Consider the following 15,599-nt stretch of genomic DNA (forward strand, 5'->3'; position numbering starts at 1 on the left):
TAAAGAAGCAGAAGAGAACTCTCTGAGACAATGGAAATACATTCAAGGATATATACGTTTGGCAAAACTCATTGAACTGTACTCTAAAAATAATGCACTTTACTGTATGCAAACTCTAGCTCAATAGATAAAATTTTTGAAATAGGGAGGGGAGAAACAAGGCTATATCCAGCAGTGAATAATGGCACCTTTTAAATGTAAGAATGGCATCTTTTAAATGTAAGAAAGATACCATATTCCACCTAAGCCTTTATTTCTCAAATGCCTGTTCTTTTAGAAATGTGGTGACAGCATTTTAATTCCATTCTGATTTATCAAGATAGCCAAGATTCAAAAATTCTGTTACTCTGTTTCTTCCTTAAATAAATCCATGAAGAGTCAAGCTTTTGAAATCGTGACATCAAAACCCAAGTAAAGAAACTCTTCCTCAAACACAAGTTTCCTCTGCTTCCTTAGAATTTTAGTAAGGTTATAGTTGCTCCAAATTACCTGCTGAATAGAAATGAATGAATTTCATTAGCAGGAATTTCAGTTTCAATAAATGGTTAAGAACTAAGTTCACTTTAATTAGAGACTACTAGAAAAAGAGAAAATAAAGAACACAGGGCCCAACAGGTCATTGTGAATAGATATGTGAGATACAGAAAGCAGAAAAAAAAAATATATATATATGTATCTCAAGATTTTGCAGCCCTGCCTTGGGAAAGATCAAGAGAGGAGGAAACAAACCGGGGCCTCTGAACAACACGGTGGGAGCATCTGACAGAGCAGGATGCTGATGGAGGCATGGGGGAGGTGGCGGGGGGGGCCTTAACTTTAAAGTCTTAAAACCAGAAAAGCATTGAACTTGGATTAAGTATAAGATAAGGCGAGGAGGGGAAGGCCTTTGAGTGTACGCATTGCATTATCTGTAATAAAGTCCAACAAATGTGCAAGCACCTCACTGATTCTGTAGACCAGACATACCCTGCAAAATTCCCTATAAACAAGGGAATTCTAGCAATTCCCTTTGCTAGAATTTTTTGCTAGGTAAATGGAAATCTTGCAATCAACACTATTCTTATTTCTAAAAGTATCACATTTTCTCTTTTTGGTAGTAAAAACAAACCTATATACAAGAATTTTTATGGGAATCCTCCTTACTTGTGTCCAACCCACTTCTTCCACAGTCTTATAGATAGTATCTCAAAAGAATGAGTTTCAGAAACACTACTTACTGCTCTGCTTAAAAGCCCTTTGGAACTAAAGATCTTTTTTAAATTACACTCAAACTTACTTTCCATGCTTTTTGCCCTAGTTTTTTCAGCTTCCAATTTAAGGACTTAAGTTCTGAGAGGCTCCACTCAACCCTTTCTAAAGGCAACACCATCCTTCTGAGTTGCTGAGTCTGGATACAGAACACAAAGAGAGATACAGTTAAACTTAATGAAAAGGTTCCCTTGTAGTTCCTGTGACCACATTCATGACCCAGACTACTGCCTAGATTTTCAATGATGCTATCTCATTCTTGCCCACATTTCTAGATTTTTTCCCTTTCTCATACGAGCAGCTAGGGTTTTCTATCTTACATCTGGGCTTAAAATAACTTCCTACCAAAATCATCTTATTCTCCTGTGACTTTCTTTTTTATATTAACTAAGGTTATGCTTTGCTCTAATTCCACCATTCAATGTATACTTTCATATAAAAAGTCACAAAATTATTTTATGTAAATGTTAAATAATGAATGTTACATTACTCAGTGATTAAGCCCTAACAACTTCACTTTAATATTCACATATGGTTATTTCCAATTACAGGCAAGAAAAATGATTTAACAGCTTGGTTCAGCACCAACAGAATAGCCAAAATTGGGGCAAAATGTAAAGAGTTTGCGCACACATCACAACAGAGGCAATTTTCTGTGTTTTCCCTTCAGCCTCAGTCAGTTTGTCACTCAGTCATGTCCGACTCTGTGACCCCATGGACTGCAGCACGCCAGGCCTCCCTGCCATCACCAACTCCCAGAGTTTACTCAAACTCATTTCCATTGAGTCGGTGATGCCATCCAACCATATCATCTTGTCGTCCCCTTCTCCTCCCACCTTCAATCTTTCCCAGCTTCAGCCTACCTGCTTCCATAAGCATTAGATGAGTACTTAGGATCTTTAAAGAAATCTGGTGTCTTCTCATCTACTTAGTACAGGATGGGAGAAACACTCAAATTCAACTACTACCAACAATCCCTACCCACACAGCCCAAGTCCCCAACTCATATCCATTCATATTCATCTATTCTTGGTGTTGCTATAACAGTCATTATAAGAGACACTGATAGATCCGATAGATTCTGAAGCTTTCTAATGTAGTAACATCTCATTTGTACTCAATAATAATATATACAATGGTAAGAAGACAGCCCAACTATTTTACTTATCCACATAATTGATCTGATCATACATGGCATTTCATTTACACATTTAATCCTGAAAAAACTCCAAATGGGCTTGACTGATATAAAGAAGTTTGGGGCATCTGGAAAGAATCAAATCCATCTGTCAACTCATATATCCTCAAGGACAGAGATTCTACCAACACAAATCCATACGTGAAATACCAAGCTGTAAACAGTGTAAACGGTTCCATGTTCTCAAGCTTTAAAAGGTAACAAAGCATGAATGTGGACATCTTCATCTTCCCTGGCCCCCTATAAAATCTATTCTCAGAGCAGCTAGAGAGGCCCTTTTAAAATGTTAGACACAGCTTGCCATTCTTGTGCTCAAAACCTTAAAATGATTTCCCATCACACTCAAGAGTTCATATGCAAACCTTTACAATGATCGAGACCTCACGTGACCTGACCCACTCTGAGACACCCCAACCTTCAGCCGTCTCCTCTCCCTCCCACTCCCCCCGTCTCCTTTCCGCTGTGCTCCAGCTCCAATCTTGCTGCTCCCCCAAATTTCAATCATGTTCTTGCTTCAGGATCTTTCTGTACCTGATATCCCCTCTTCCTGGCGATTCTTTTCCGGGCTCTCCCTCACCTTGTTCTGGTGCTGGCTTGAATATAACCTCAGTGAAGCCCTCTCTGACCGTTCTATTCAAAAGAGCAATGCCCTGTTCTTTTTCTTTTTAAGCAAAGCACTTCTTTACCATCTGCTATACTTTCTTACTCATTTATAGCCTGCCTTCTTTGACTAGAAGGTAAACTCCACGAGGACAGGAATTTTTGTCTGTTTTACTCACTTACATATCCCAGGACCCAGAGCAATGCTCAGCACAAACCAGATACTTAATATACAGAGACTAAATCAATGATGCTAAATAGCATCTGTTTTCCTGTGTCTTCCCACTAGCATGTAAGGTCCATGATTGTACAAAGATTGATATTGTCCATTATATGGAAATCTAAAACAGATTTCAGTATCTAAAACACCACCAGCACATAGCTGGCACTCAACAAATATTTACTAAGTGAATCTTCATCCCATTCTTTTGGCAGAGAACAGAAAGAAAATTTCAACTCATATTCACACGTTCTCAACATGTTGCTTGGCTCTGAAATAATATAATCCAATGAGAAGTGAATCATCCCCATTTCTACTTTAGAAATATACATACCTTTATTTTGTACATAATCTAAAGTGCAATTAAAAGCCAAAAATGATGGGCAAAGATTAATGAGGAAACATCAGTGTTTCCTTGGTGATAAGGAATGGACTTTCACAGTACAAAATTGTCCAATTATACAATGAAAACAAATTCCCTATCATTTTTCCCCAAAATCTTTCTTCTCCCATGTATCACTAAAGGCTTTCTTAGATAGAGATTTTAGTCCTTTCTTTCTCTTCCCCACACTGAAGCTAACTCATAACACAGAGTTATGTGACATGTACTTGACAACTATCTAATACAATAAACACAAAAATTTTTGTTGTTGTTTCCTTTTGCTCTAAACTCCAGCCTACTTAAAAATGAGGATGGTAAAAAAGACTGTGGCTACTAAAACAAGTGTGAAATCATCAAACTGAGCCTCTCTTTCTCAGTATCAGCAAACACTCTTTGGGCAGAGATGCTATCAACTCAGAAAGATAGAAGTCAAGCCAGAAGCCACTGCAGTGCCTCACTGATGATCAGGACAAAGTCCCTCCAGTCAAGCAGACTAATCGTAAAACACAAATACCAAGAGGTCCTTCACCCTTACTGTGATTACCAGAGGCAAAGCCGGCAGGCCGGCAGCTCTATACATTCACTCTCTGACCCCGCTTGAGCTCAGTATACTGGGTCAAAATAGACTACAGTTCGCTTTAAATCTAGGGCGACTGATCTATAGCTTTACCTAGTTGCACAGATAAATCCATGGGATGAACTCGCCACTTGTCAAAGCTAAGAATTACAGTATTCCTCTTGAAAATGCCCAGTTAATTTTAAAATGTAGAGAGGTCAGCATATTGCTTCAAAAAATGTTAAGAGCCTACTGATTGTGGAACTGGACTCAAGGCTGAAACTCATATATAACAGCATTCTGAGAAGAATCATTTCGATACCTGCTTACACATCATAATATAAGGTCTAGAAGGCAGGAAAGAAAACATGTGAGAAGATCGGAAGCACAGCCATCCTGGGCAGGTACATCCAGAGAATTCTCGAACCAATAAAATTGCACAGGGCAGCGCTCATCTTCACACGGTTCACGCAGCCCTCTGGCCACAGAGCTGCTTGGGAGTCAGCAGCTGAGTGCTAAGGAGGGGACCTAGCATCAGGCTCCGCGTCTCTCACCCCAGTACCAAACAAGAGGCGACTGGGATGCTGAGATTCTGCAAAATCTCATTTGCGAAGAACTGGGGGAGTGGGGGGAGCAGGGAAGGGTACTGCTTAAAAGATGTCTGAAAACCAGAATTCAAGGACCTCAGAGCAAGAAGACCAGAGTGCAGACCCTAAATTTGAGAACTGAGGAACAGACATAATTCTGCCGGGCAAAGAATCAGTGCTCAGTAAGTGGTAGCAATTGTTATTTATCAGAGAGCTGTCATACAAGGTATTAAAGAAGTGACCCTTGAAATACATAGCCAAGAACCATGTAACTATGATGTGACAGTACACAACCTTTATTTGATCAATTCATCCTTTGGCCAAATATAAAAATACTCCTTATGAACCCACTTTATTCTTTAGGAAGCAAAGATGTGGTACATGGGAACCAAAAGATTTTCAAAGACCAATCACAGAAGAGAAGGGGGGTGGGATGGGGAGGAGGGGAGGAGGGAAGGATGGAGAGAGTAAAGGAGGAAGGAGAGGAAGAGAGAAGTGAGAAAGAAAAAGCGAAAGAAGAACAGCTCCAAAATACGGAAGACAATTACAAAATGAAAATACACGCTTGTCACTACTGAAAAATATTCAAGAATTTCAGTATTCATAAATACTTTATTATATATTTAAATAATTTGTGAGTTAGATTTTCTCAAAAACTACCAACAAGGTACAATGACTGTGGAGAAAATCACAACCGACTTCAAATGGGGCAACACACTCAAAACCAAATGTTTTCTACATTTTCGACTGCTACAGCAATACACACAATGTGTGACTACATCTGATGCATTAAAACGAGAGCCTCCAACAGTAAAAGGCCCTAGTGTCTTAGAACAGCTCCCTTTTCAGGCTTTCTCAAAAATCGTGGCAGAAGCCAAGGGTCAGATTTAGAGGAGAAAAGAAGCAAGGCCAGCTGCCCTCTGTGATCCTCTGCAGCCTGCGCTAAAAAAAACCTGAATCACTTGTTAAGGTCATTAACCCCACTGCAACACCTGGACCAATGGAAGATGTACTAGTCGTGGCCATCAGAGGGATGGAGCCGTACCTGCTTTATTTTGTTTCGGGAGTTGGTGATGCGCTCTGTGATGCTCTGGTACGTGCGGATGGCCGTCGTCAGTTCTGTGTAGTGCTGTACGATGAGTTCATCCAGGTCACGGTCACACCTCTCATAGGCTTCTTCGAGGCGCCCCTTCTCGTTTTCTCTGTCTTCAACGTCATCACTGGTAGACAGGGTCCTGTTCAAGACAGAATGTATCAGGCTGAGTCAAACTTAAAAGCTGAAAGTAGAAACAAGTAGAGTTAAGTCAGTGAGAGCACATGCACCTAGGAAATGAAACAAGTTACTAAGGGAAAACATCAAACATTTGCATGGTAAATTCCAGTAGCCTAGTAAGTGGATTTATATGTTTTCTAGATAAGGAATCTTCCCCGTCACTTTTCCCCCGGGCATGACCAGGAAACAGGCAGCGTGAACTCTGTAAGAGCCGGGGCACGTCTCGATTTGTTTGAATGAACCCTAGTACGTGCATGTTCCTTACCAGTGACAAGTCTGACCAATGAGACCTAAGGACTTCGAGGAGTAGTTTCCTTCCAAGCAGATTAACAGGAAGCAGGTTCCTCTTCCCAACACTGGGTATCGTTATACAAAGCTCAGATATTCAGACATTAGCCATGTGATAATCCTGGGAGGAAAAGCCAAGAGGAACACCATGCTACTGCCATCACATCATCGGGCCACTGAAGCGGCCAACCCACAGCAGCCTCGCCCCAGAACTCCTTGATGTCACCTTCACTTGGTCTTTTATAACAGAGCCAAAAGCATACTTACTGTAAAACTGCTTCTACACTGAGGAACTGCCTTCCAAACAGTTCATTCAAATGGCCTGAATTTGGTACAGAGCCCCCAGCGACCCAGAAATAAGGTCATGGTAATTCTAAAAATCCATTACAACAGCAATAATACCAGCTATACTACCAGACCATCCCTGCATTTACTATTCTTCCAACAGCACTAACAAGACTCATATGAATCAACAATAAGCAGTGAATGAGATAGATACACTTATTAAAAATCTTTCAATAACTTAGTTTGATACATGGGTCACAGAGCTTTGTTTCCTCTATTATCCTTCTTGAGTAATTTTTTTTTAATTTAGTATTATAATCAGTAACAAAGAAATCTTTTTCTCTTATCTGTTGGCTGCCGTAATTTCGCTCCATTAAATTCCCTCAGATTTGTCAGCTTATACATTCAGCATACTTTATTTCATTTATCTTTTTTAATTTAGGAAGGGGGTAGTTTAGGCTCTCTGTGATGGATGCAATCAATTATAAAGTCCATCATTAGAACTGCTTTCGGAGATGGTCTGTCAGCAAATCAATCACATATTCCCTTCCAGATTTGTGTAAGCAAACTACTGTAAAACGGTCTTTTCCAAACTGTCATTTAGAGCAAAAGATCTTAATTCATGAGTCACACAATATATAAAACGTTATCTTCCAACTTAGAGGGAGATTCAGCAGGCCAGTCTGATACTAATCTAACCTCTAAAAAGAATTTTGTAAATGTGTTAAGGGATGTCAAGAGATGATGTCCAGCATGAAACGGGGGACAGGAGGGACAGAAATGGAATGAAGGGAAAGGCGACGCTTGGATGGGGAGCGGTACAGGATACACCCAAGGCAACACATTGGGAGCCCAAGACGTGCAGGCAGGCCGTTACCAAGCCAGGTCCTGTGTCCTCCTCTGTCAACTGGTAAGCCTACACCAGACTATCTCGAAGCCTACTTCCAGGAAGAAAACAGCATAGAAGCATTTAGCTAATTAAGTACATCAGAGTAGAGACCTTGGGGTTGGGGTGGGAGGGGGGGGTTGGTTTTAAAGCTAGAGCAACCAACACTACTTGCAATATTTGGGTACAGGGTGGCTGAGCATGTCATCATGTTGTTTGTATGATACATAACTTTGCTCTTTAAATCTGAAACCTTCCAGGCTGTTAATCTAGAGTAAAGCACAATCAGAAAATGCTTTCAATTTATCAACTGTCCCAAAGGGAAGAGTTCCTAGATATTTAACTATTAGTTCCCCCTTTTCACAGCAAACGGCCACAGACTTTTTTCAAAACTACAGTCTGCCATCTTTATAAGGCTTTGCAGGATTTCCTCCCCACCATCTGCAGAAGGAAACATGCCAAGCATTTGACATTATTCACATTTACTAGTACAACTACCACCAAGGAAATGTCGGGGCTGGGCATCAGCTATCTTGGGCATCAGCTATCACTGTAACACATCACCACACATCGGGAACGATTCAGAAAACCGAAAGGGTTACTGAAATGAAGAGGAGAGCAAACTGGGTCTCTAAGCGGGTTTCGGTTCCAATGTTCATTTTCAGAGAAAATATCTGTATAAGGAAATAGCCTGTGCCATGTTTTGCCCCCACATCTGAAATTCATCCTCTAGATGTAAACTGGGCTGAATGACATTCACCTTTAGTCAAAAATTTCTTGCATAAGAGCATTCTGAGAGGACAAAACCATTCAAGTTTTGTTTGTGCTTTGGGGTTTCTTTATGTGCACCATTTTTAAAGTCTTTATTGAATGTTACAATACTGCTTCTGTTTTATGTTTTTTGATCTTGAAGCATGTGGAATCTTACTTCCCCAACCAGGCATTGAACCCACATCGCCTGGATTGGACGTGCAGAGTCTTAACCACTGGATGGCCACAGAAGTCCTAAAAGTGCTTTGTTTTTTAATTAGAGAAAAGGAAAGCAGCAATAATAATAGCCACTAATATCTAGAAGGATGCACATTTTATAGAAAGTATGCTCAATCCACAGGACTGGGTCCTGTTAACATGCTTCCTCTCCCTTTTCACAGATGCCATAGCTGAGATTTAAAACGGTAAATTTGCCCCATCTCACACAATGAGGGTAAGGGCTAGGGTGTGCGTGTATGCTCACTGGCTCACTCGTGTCTGACTCTTTGCAACCCCATGGACTGTAGCCCATGGAATTTCAGACTCCTCTTTCCATGGAATTTCCCAGGTAAGAATACAGGAGTGGGTTGCATCTTGTACTCCAAAGCATCTTCCTGACCCAGGGATCACACCCGAGCCTCTTGCCTCTCCTCCAATGGCAAGTGGATTCTTCACCACTGCGCCACCTAGGAAGCCTAAGGGGTAGTACAGGAATTCAAAACCCACATCAGTCTGTTTCCAGATTACGCTCCTATCTCTTACAGATTTGTGGGCTACTCTGGAATCAAACTGCTTGGGTTGGAATCCACCGCTGCTTCCCACATGACCTCGGTCACAGTATCTCCTTTTGCCCACCTATAAAATGGAGATAGTAAGTATACCTTCCTTATAGGGTTGCAGGTGAGAATTGGATGAAATTAAACAAGGCCTGGCATATCACTGCTGCTGCTGCTAAGTCACTTCAGTCGTGTCCGACTCTGTGCGACCCCATAGACAGCAGCCCACCAGGCTCCCCCGTCCCTGGGATTCTCCAGGCAAGAACACTGGAGTGGGTTGCCATTTCCTTCTCCAGTGCATGAAAGTGAAAAGTGAAAGTGAAGTCGCTCAGTCATGTCCGACCCTCAGCGACCCCATGGACTGCAGCCTACCAGGCTCCTACGTCCATGGGATTTTCCAGGCAAGAGTACTGGAGTGGGGTGCCATTGCCTTCTCTGTGGCATATCACTAGCACTCCATAAAAAAGGTTGGTGGCTGCCATTGTTGTAATAGTAGTAACGGCAGTAAAGGCAATGGCAGTTTTCCACAATGTCATAGAAAGGGCATCCTTTAGAGACAAAGGTTCAAATTTCCTCACCCCCAAATACTGGATCATTAGGCTCTGGGAATGAGGTCTGACCTCCCTTTCACTTTACTCCTCCTTAACGTCAAAAACTGTGAAGAGTCTGAGACTTCATTAGTCATAGCACAGCAAGTAGCAAGAGCATCAGCATGTTTGTAGCAGATCCCTTGCCCCGGAGTCCCATGGGCAGTGGGAAGATGGGCCCAAATGGATGCCTGCTGAGTCGCTGAAGAGAACTCTGAATTTTTCACACTAGACAGTAAATGTGCCTGCCATTTGCTCTGGAGGGAAAGATTATCTCTACCTTCTAAACAAGTCAAACAAACATCCTTGAGAGTCTAAAACAAAGGGCACCCATACTTTGCTCACAAGAATCTCAGAAACATAACCTTCCCAAGCAGAACTATCCCTCAACAAAAATGAAACCTAATTGATTGGGTTCCTCCAGGGACTGCATGGTGTCGAGCAATAGTTGACCATCAACAAAGATTCATTTCCAACCTGTTTTCAACAAAATGAGGCCAGAAATACAACACCTCACACAATAAATATCTGTAAAATGAATGAATGATAGACCATAAGAGCAAACTAATTCTAGGGAGAGAGTCCCCACACATGCTACTGAAACCCAGCGAATTTCAGTGTGGGATTATCCTACCGAAGTGGGTCACTTGACCTGAACTGAGAGCAGGATGGAAGAGAAGGCTTGTGATTGAGCTCACCCTGCCAGCCAGGTCAGGAACCTCTCCTTGGCCTGATAAGCCTCTGGGTGAAGAAAAAATCACTCGCTCACAAACCCACTCCCCGCGATTCTGAACTGCTCTACTTCTTACAAGGTCTTTCATTAAAATAAAATCCTCCCCTTTGTAATTTCTACCCCTTGATGCTGGGGGAGAAAAAAGTCAAAGTGTTATTTGTGCAGTTGCGTTGGACTCTGCAACCCCATGGACTGTAGCCCGCCAGGCTCCTCTGTCCATGGGATTCTCCAGGAAAAAATACTAGAATGGGTTGCCATTTCCTTCTTCAGGGGACCTTTCCAACTCAGGGATAGACGCCAGGTCTCCTGCATTGCAGGCAGATTCTTTACCCACTGATCCTAGTGATTCTTCCTTTTTCAGTAACAGAAGTCTATTCCCTCTTTCATGAAGTCTCTCCTTAAACAGTAAAGGACTCTTTAATACTTTCTCACGTTCAACAGCTCCAGTTTCTTAATCCATTTCTTCCACAACATGGAAGCCCACCAGCCTTCTTACTTTCTTCTGAGGTCCCCTCGAAAACGAGCGGCACTCACACACAGGACTTGCTGCATTACTCTCTGTGGTTTATGTTCACTAACTTATTCCAGACAACCACCTGCGAAGTAGGTCCCACTGTTCTCTTTTTACATATGAGGAGTCAGAGCTGTGCGTTTGAGGCACAGAACTTTTAAGTTGCAGAGCCAGGCCTCAACCTGGATAGTCTGGTCCTTAGAAGGTTCCCTACCCTGCCTCTCAAGACATGGTACTCACAACTGCCACAACACACTCCTAGCGTGACCGTCCAAACAGAAAGGGGTTTTATACCCCATAAACTAGAGCACTCTATTTCTAACACTGTAACCTAAAACTACATAGCATTTTTGTAAATAGAGTCCAAAAATGATCCAAGATCCCTTTGACAGTAACTGCTGACAATCCAGCTTTCACTCTTCCTCTACTTGGGAGATATGAAAACTACAAGCACAAATTTACATGACTTCCTGGGTCCCCCCATTTTGGGTAAAGAAGATCAAGGTGAGGCACAGAATATAAATCACTGATTATCGATTATACAAACAATGAAGTGGTTATTTTATACACACAGTTTAAGGTAACACTCAAAGTGGTCCTACGAGACAGTATCACCACCTTTTTACAGATCAGGAATCAAAGGAACAGAGAGGTAAAGTAACTTGCACAGATGTACACAGCTAACATCAGAAATGAAAGCAAAGTGTAACATCAAAATCCATGGCCTTCCCACTATACATGTTATGAAACCTACCCTTTCCTGGCTTCAGCCACTGGCTGCAGGACTGCACCCTAATCGAGCTGCAGTCCACATGTGGAGAGAGGGGTGGACAGCCAAGAGATGTCAGGAGGGCATCCGGCAGCTTTTTTAGTATTAACAGTAACAGTCTTGAATCTGGACAGGTTTAAAAAGCATGACCTAAAAGAAGACATGGAACAGAGGAGAAACTACTTGAACCTGCCATCCCAAGATGCTTTCAAGATACGGAATCATTCTTCAGAACTTTTTCCATTTCTCTCTCAAAGTCATTATGCTTTACAAACTATTGCTAAGTTCATGAAAGTCGCTCAGTCATGTCCAACTCTTTGTGACCCCATGGGCTATCCAGTCCATGGAGAAGCATAAAAGCATAGATTTCAGTTAAGCTGGACACACGCATTTCTGGATCACTAAGAATTTCTCACTAAGACAGCTCTGGTATTTGCATGATGAATTACATCACTGGCCGTGACTAATTAATCCCAGGAAAGAATTTATTAATTAATCCCAGGAAGGAATTTATTTCCCCAGTGGACCTCAAGGACCATGGTACCTACACTAAGCTACAAGGAACATGTACATTAAATGATTCTAGTGAATTCACAGCCATCAGCTCCAAGCAAGCCCTATAAACAAGCAGAAAAACCCAGGGTAAATAACTGGAGATCTAAAACCAAGTTTGCCAGCTTCCTTTTTGATACCAGCTTCTGTATTTCAGGGTAGACAAGTCAAGTGTTTTGAAAGGAAAATAACTAGTCACCATAACTGGCTCCTTCTATGCAGCAATTTTGCTTTCACTTTGGACTTGATAGAGTAATGGTGTCCAGACAAGAGAAGTACACAAAAGTCAATATTACTCTTAAAAAAAAAAAAAAAAAGATCAAACAAAAGAAAAAGCCTGTCTATGAAAATAGGGTTAGTCACCCAAAGGTAACCCATCACTCAAGAGAAACAATAACTTCCTGTCAAAGACAGAATGCTGCTGCTGCTGCTGCTAAGTCGCTTCAGTCGTGTCAGACTCTGTGCGACCCCATAGACGGCAACCCACCAGGCTCCGCCGTCCCTGGGATTCTCCAGGCAAGAACACTGGAGTGGGCTGCCATTTCCTTCTCCAATGCATAAAGTGAAAAGTGAAAGTGAAGTCGCTCAGTCGTGTCCGACTCTTAGCAACCTCATGGACGGCAGCCTGCCAGGCTCCTCCATCCATGGGATTTTCCAGGCAAGAGTACTGGAGTGGGGTGCCATTGCCTAAAGACAGAATAAGAGGGTGCAAAAAAAATCTAGAATTCTACCATCAGGAACATAGCAGAAGTGTCTTACTACACTGACCAAATGTCAAACATGAGGCATCTTGTGAAACTTTCAAGCTCTTTGACCTTGGGCAAGTCACTTAACATGTCTGGGTCTGTTTCTTTCCTTGTCAGACAGACAGGATCATAAGAGAACCTGCCCCACCACGTTATCATGAGGATTGGAAAAGCGTGTGAATGCACTTTGTAAAATATAAAAGTGCCCTCAATGCGTGGGTGGAAACATTATTAGCAATGAAATAAATCATTTGTGAATCACAACACTGTTAGCCCCAACCCCCTAAAGCTTCCCCTGCTGGAAAATGCCTGAGGATATTTATGAACTGAGATCAGACCTTTTCTCTGTATTCTTACGGTGCCTGGCACATTATGTGCTTAGGCAAAGCTAAATAATGAGTAGCAGCAAAATGCAGGATCTGAATGGGTCATGGAGGGTCGTTTCCTGCCTTAAGAAACAACTGCAGCTAGATTATCTCACACAAAGAAATGCCTGTTCAGAAATCTGGAGGAAAGGGCCAACAAGAGTTACCTTGACCCTGTTTAGTCCATTCAGTCAACTGAACAAACAGCTCTGACACACCCACAACTTAGCAGGCAAGGCTGTTGAGCAGCTTAAGATAGAGCTGTGAATATAACCAGCCCCTCCCTCATGAAGTACACAGTCTGGTCTAGTGGGGGAAAGCAGGCAGCCCACGGAGGCCGGGAGAGCAAGGGAGCAGCTACGGAAAAGGGAAGCCAGGGCACAGAGGAGACTCTGACACAAGGAGGCCGGAATGGGCTCTCAGATCGAGGGCGTTTGAGGGGCTTCCCGGGTAGCTCAGTGGTGAGGAATCCACCTGCTAATGCAGATGACGCAGGTTCGATCCCTGGTCTGGAAAGATGCCACAGAGCAGCTAAGCCTGTGCACCACAATGATTGAGCCTGTGCTCTAGAGCCCGGCAGCCCCAACTACCAAAGCCTTGGCACCCCAGAGTCCATGCTCAGCAGCAAGAGACGCCACCGCAACGAGAAGCCTGAACACAGCAACTAGAGAGTAGTCCCAGCTTCACAACTAGAGGAAAGCCCACAAAGCAATGAAGACCTGGAAGAAGACAAAAACATTTTTTAATTAGGAAAAACAAATAACAGACTTGACAGTGCGGGAAGGAGAGGGTGGGACAAGTGACAGTAGCATGGAAACATGTATCACCAGATGTAAAACAGACAGCCAGCAGAAACGTGCTGTATGATGCAGGGAGCCCAAAGCTGGTGCTCCTCGACAACCTCGAGGGGTGCGGTGGGAGGTGGGAGGGAGGGGACACATGTATACCTGTGGCTGATTCATGTTGATGTTTAGCAGAAATGAACATAATATTATAAAGCAATTATCCTTCAATTAATTTTTTTCTAAATTTTAATCAAAAAATAAAAAGATGGCATTTGAACAGACCTTTCTAGAAAACTGTGGGGGGGGTGGCGGCGGGAGGAGGCGGCAGTGAGCAGACGTTAACTACCTGGGAACACTGATTCCAGAGACCACAGTAGATGCACAGATCCTGAAGTAGGACATGGCTGGCCTGTTAAAGGAATGAGGAATGGCCAAGAAGTCAATGTAGCTTCAGAGAAGCGAGGAAGTGATATGAGACAAGGTCAGGGAGGAGGCTGGGAGCCAGATCAGGACAGCTTTTCAGGCTCTTATGCCAAAGTGTTCTCTCAAGTCACCTGGGAGTTAGCACCAAGGCAACTTCCAAACAACAGCTAATGGTAAATAATCAGTAACAATAATCACTTTCAAGTTTCATGTCAATTCTATTCCACTTCTTTCCAAAAAGGATCTGAGATGGTTACTACAAGAATCTGGACAATAGAAACGAGAAAGGGGAACTAGTTAAAGAGATGTAGAACAACGTCATATAAATGTAAAACAGTTATGCAGGTCATATGGACAAATGTAGTGTGTATGAAATGGAGCCACCAATTCAACTTTGAGGTTCCTAGTAGCAGATGCAAAAAGGGAAACCTAGCCAGTAATTCTCATTCTTAAAAAGCCAGATTCCAGTTCCTCCAAGGAAGCAAACTTTAATAGTAAACTCTTCAAAAAAATTCATTTAAAACAAGGATGTTGGTGGGAATGCAAACTAGTACAGCCACTATGGAGAACAGTGTGGAGATTCCTTAAAAAACTGGAAATAGAACTGCCTTATGATCCAGCAATCCCACTGCTGGGCATACACACTGAGGAAACCAGAAGGGAAAGAGACACGTGTACCCCAATGTTCATCACAGCACTGTTTATAATAGCCAGGACATGGAGGCAACCTAGATGCCCATCAGCAGATGAATGGATAAGAAAGCTATGGTACATATATATGATGGAGTATTACTCAGCCATTAAAAAGAATACATTTGAATCAGTTCTAATGAGGTGGATGAAACTGGAGCCTATTATACAGAGTGAAGTAAGCCAGAAGGAAAAACACCAATACAGTATACTAACGCATATATATGGAATTTAGAAAGATGCTAACAATAACCCTGTGTATGAGACAGCAAAAGAGACACTGATGTATAGAACAGTCTTATGGACTCTATGGGAGCGGGAGAGGGTGGGAAGATTTGGGAGAATGGCATTGAAACATGTAAAATATCATGTATGAAACAAGATGCCAG

General features: G+C 42.3%; 1 protein-coding gene across 1 annotated transcript in view; it reads right to left on the bottom strand.

Annotated features, from left to right (window-relative positions):
• The window catches only part of LOC104982306 (exocyst complex component 4-like), a 245,211-nt gene that overhangs the window by 216,007 nt on the left and 13,605 nt on the right, over positions 1-15,599 (bottom strand). Inside the window, exon 2 of the mRNA XM_010831657.1 lies at positions 5,837-6,026. Coding sequence (XP_010829959.1) covers positions 5,837-6,026 — 190 coding nt within the window. The remainder of the gene's footprint in view (positions 1-5,836; positions 6,027-15,599) is intronic.

Source organism: Bison bison, unplaced genomic scaffold (assembly GCF_000754665.1).
Source record: "Bison bison bison isolate TAMUID 2011002044 unplaced genomic scaffold, Bison_UMD1.0 scf7180017864530, whole genome shotgun sequence".
NCBI lineage: Eukaryota > Metazoa > Chordata > Mammalia > Artiodactyla > Bovidae > Bison > Bison bison.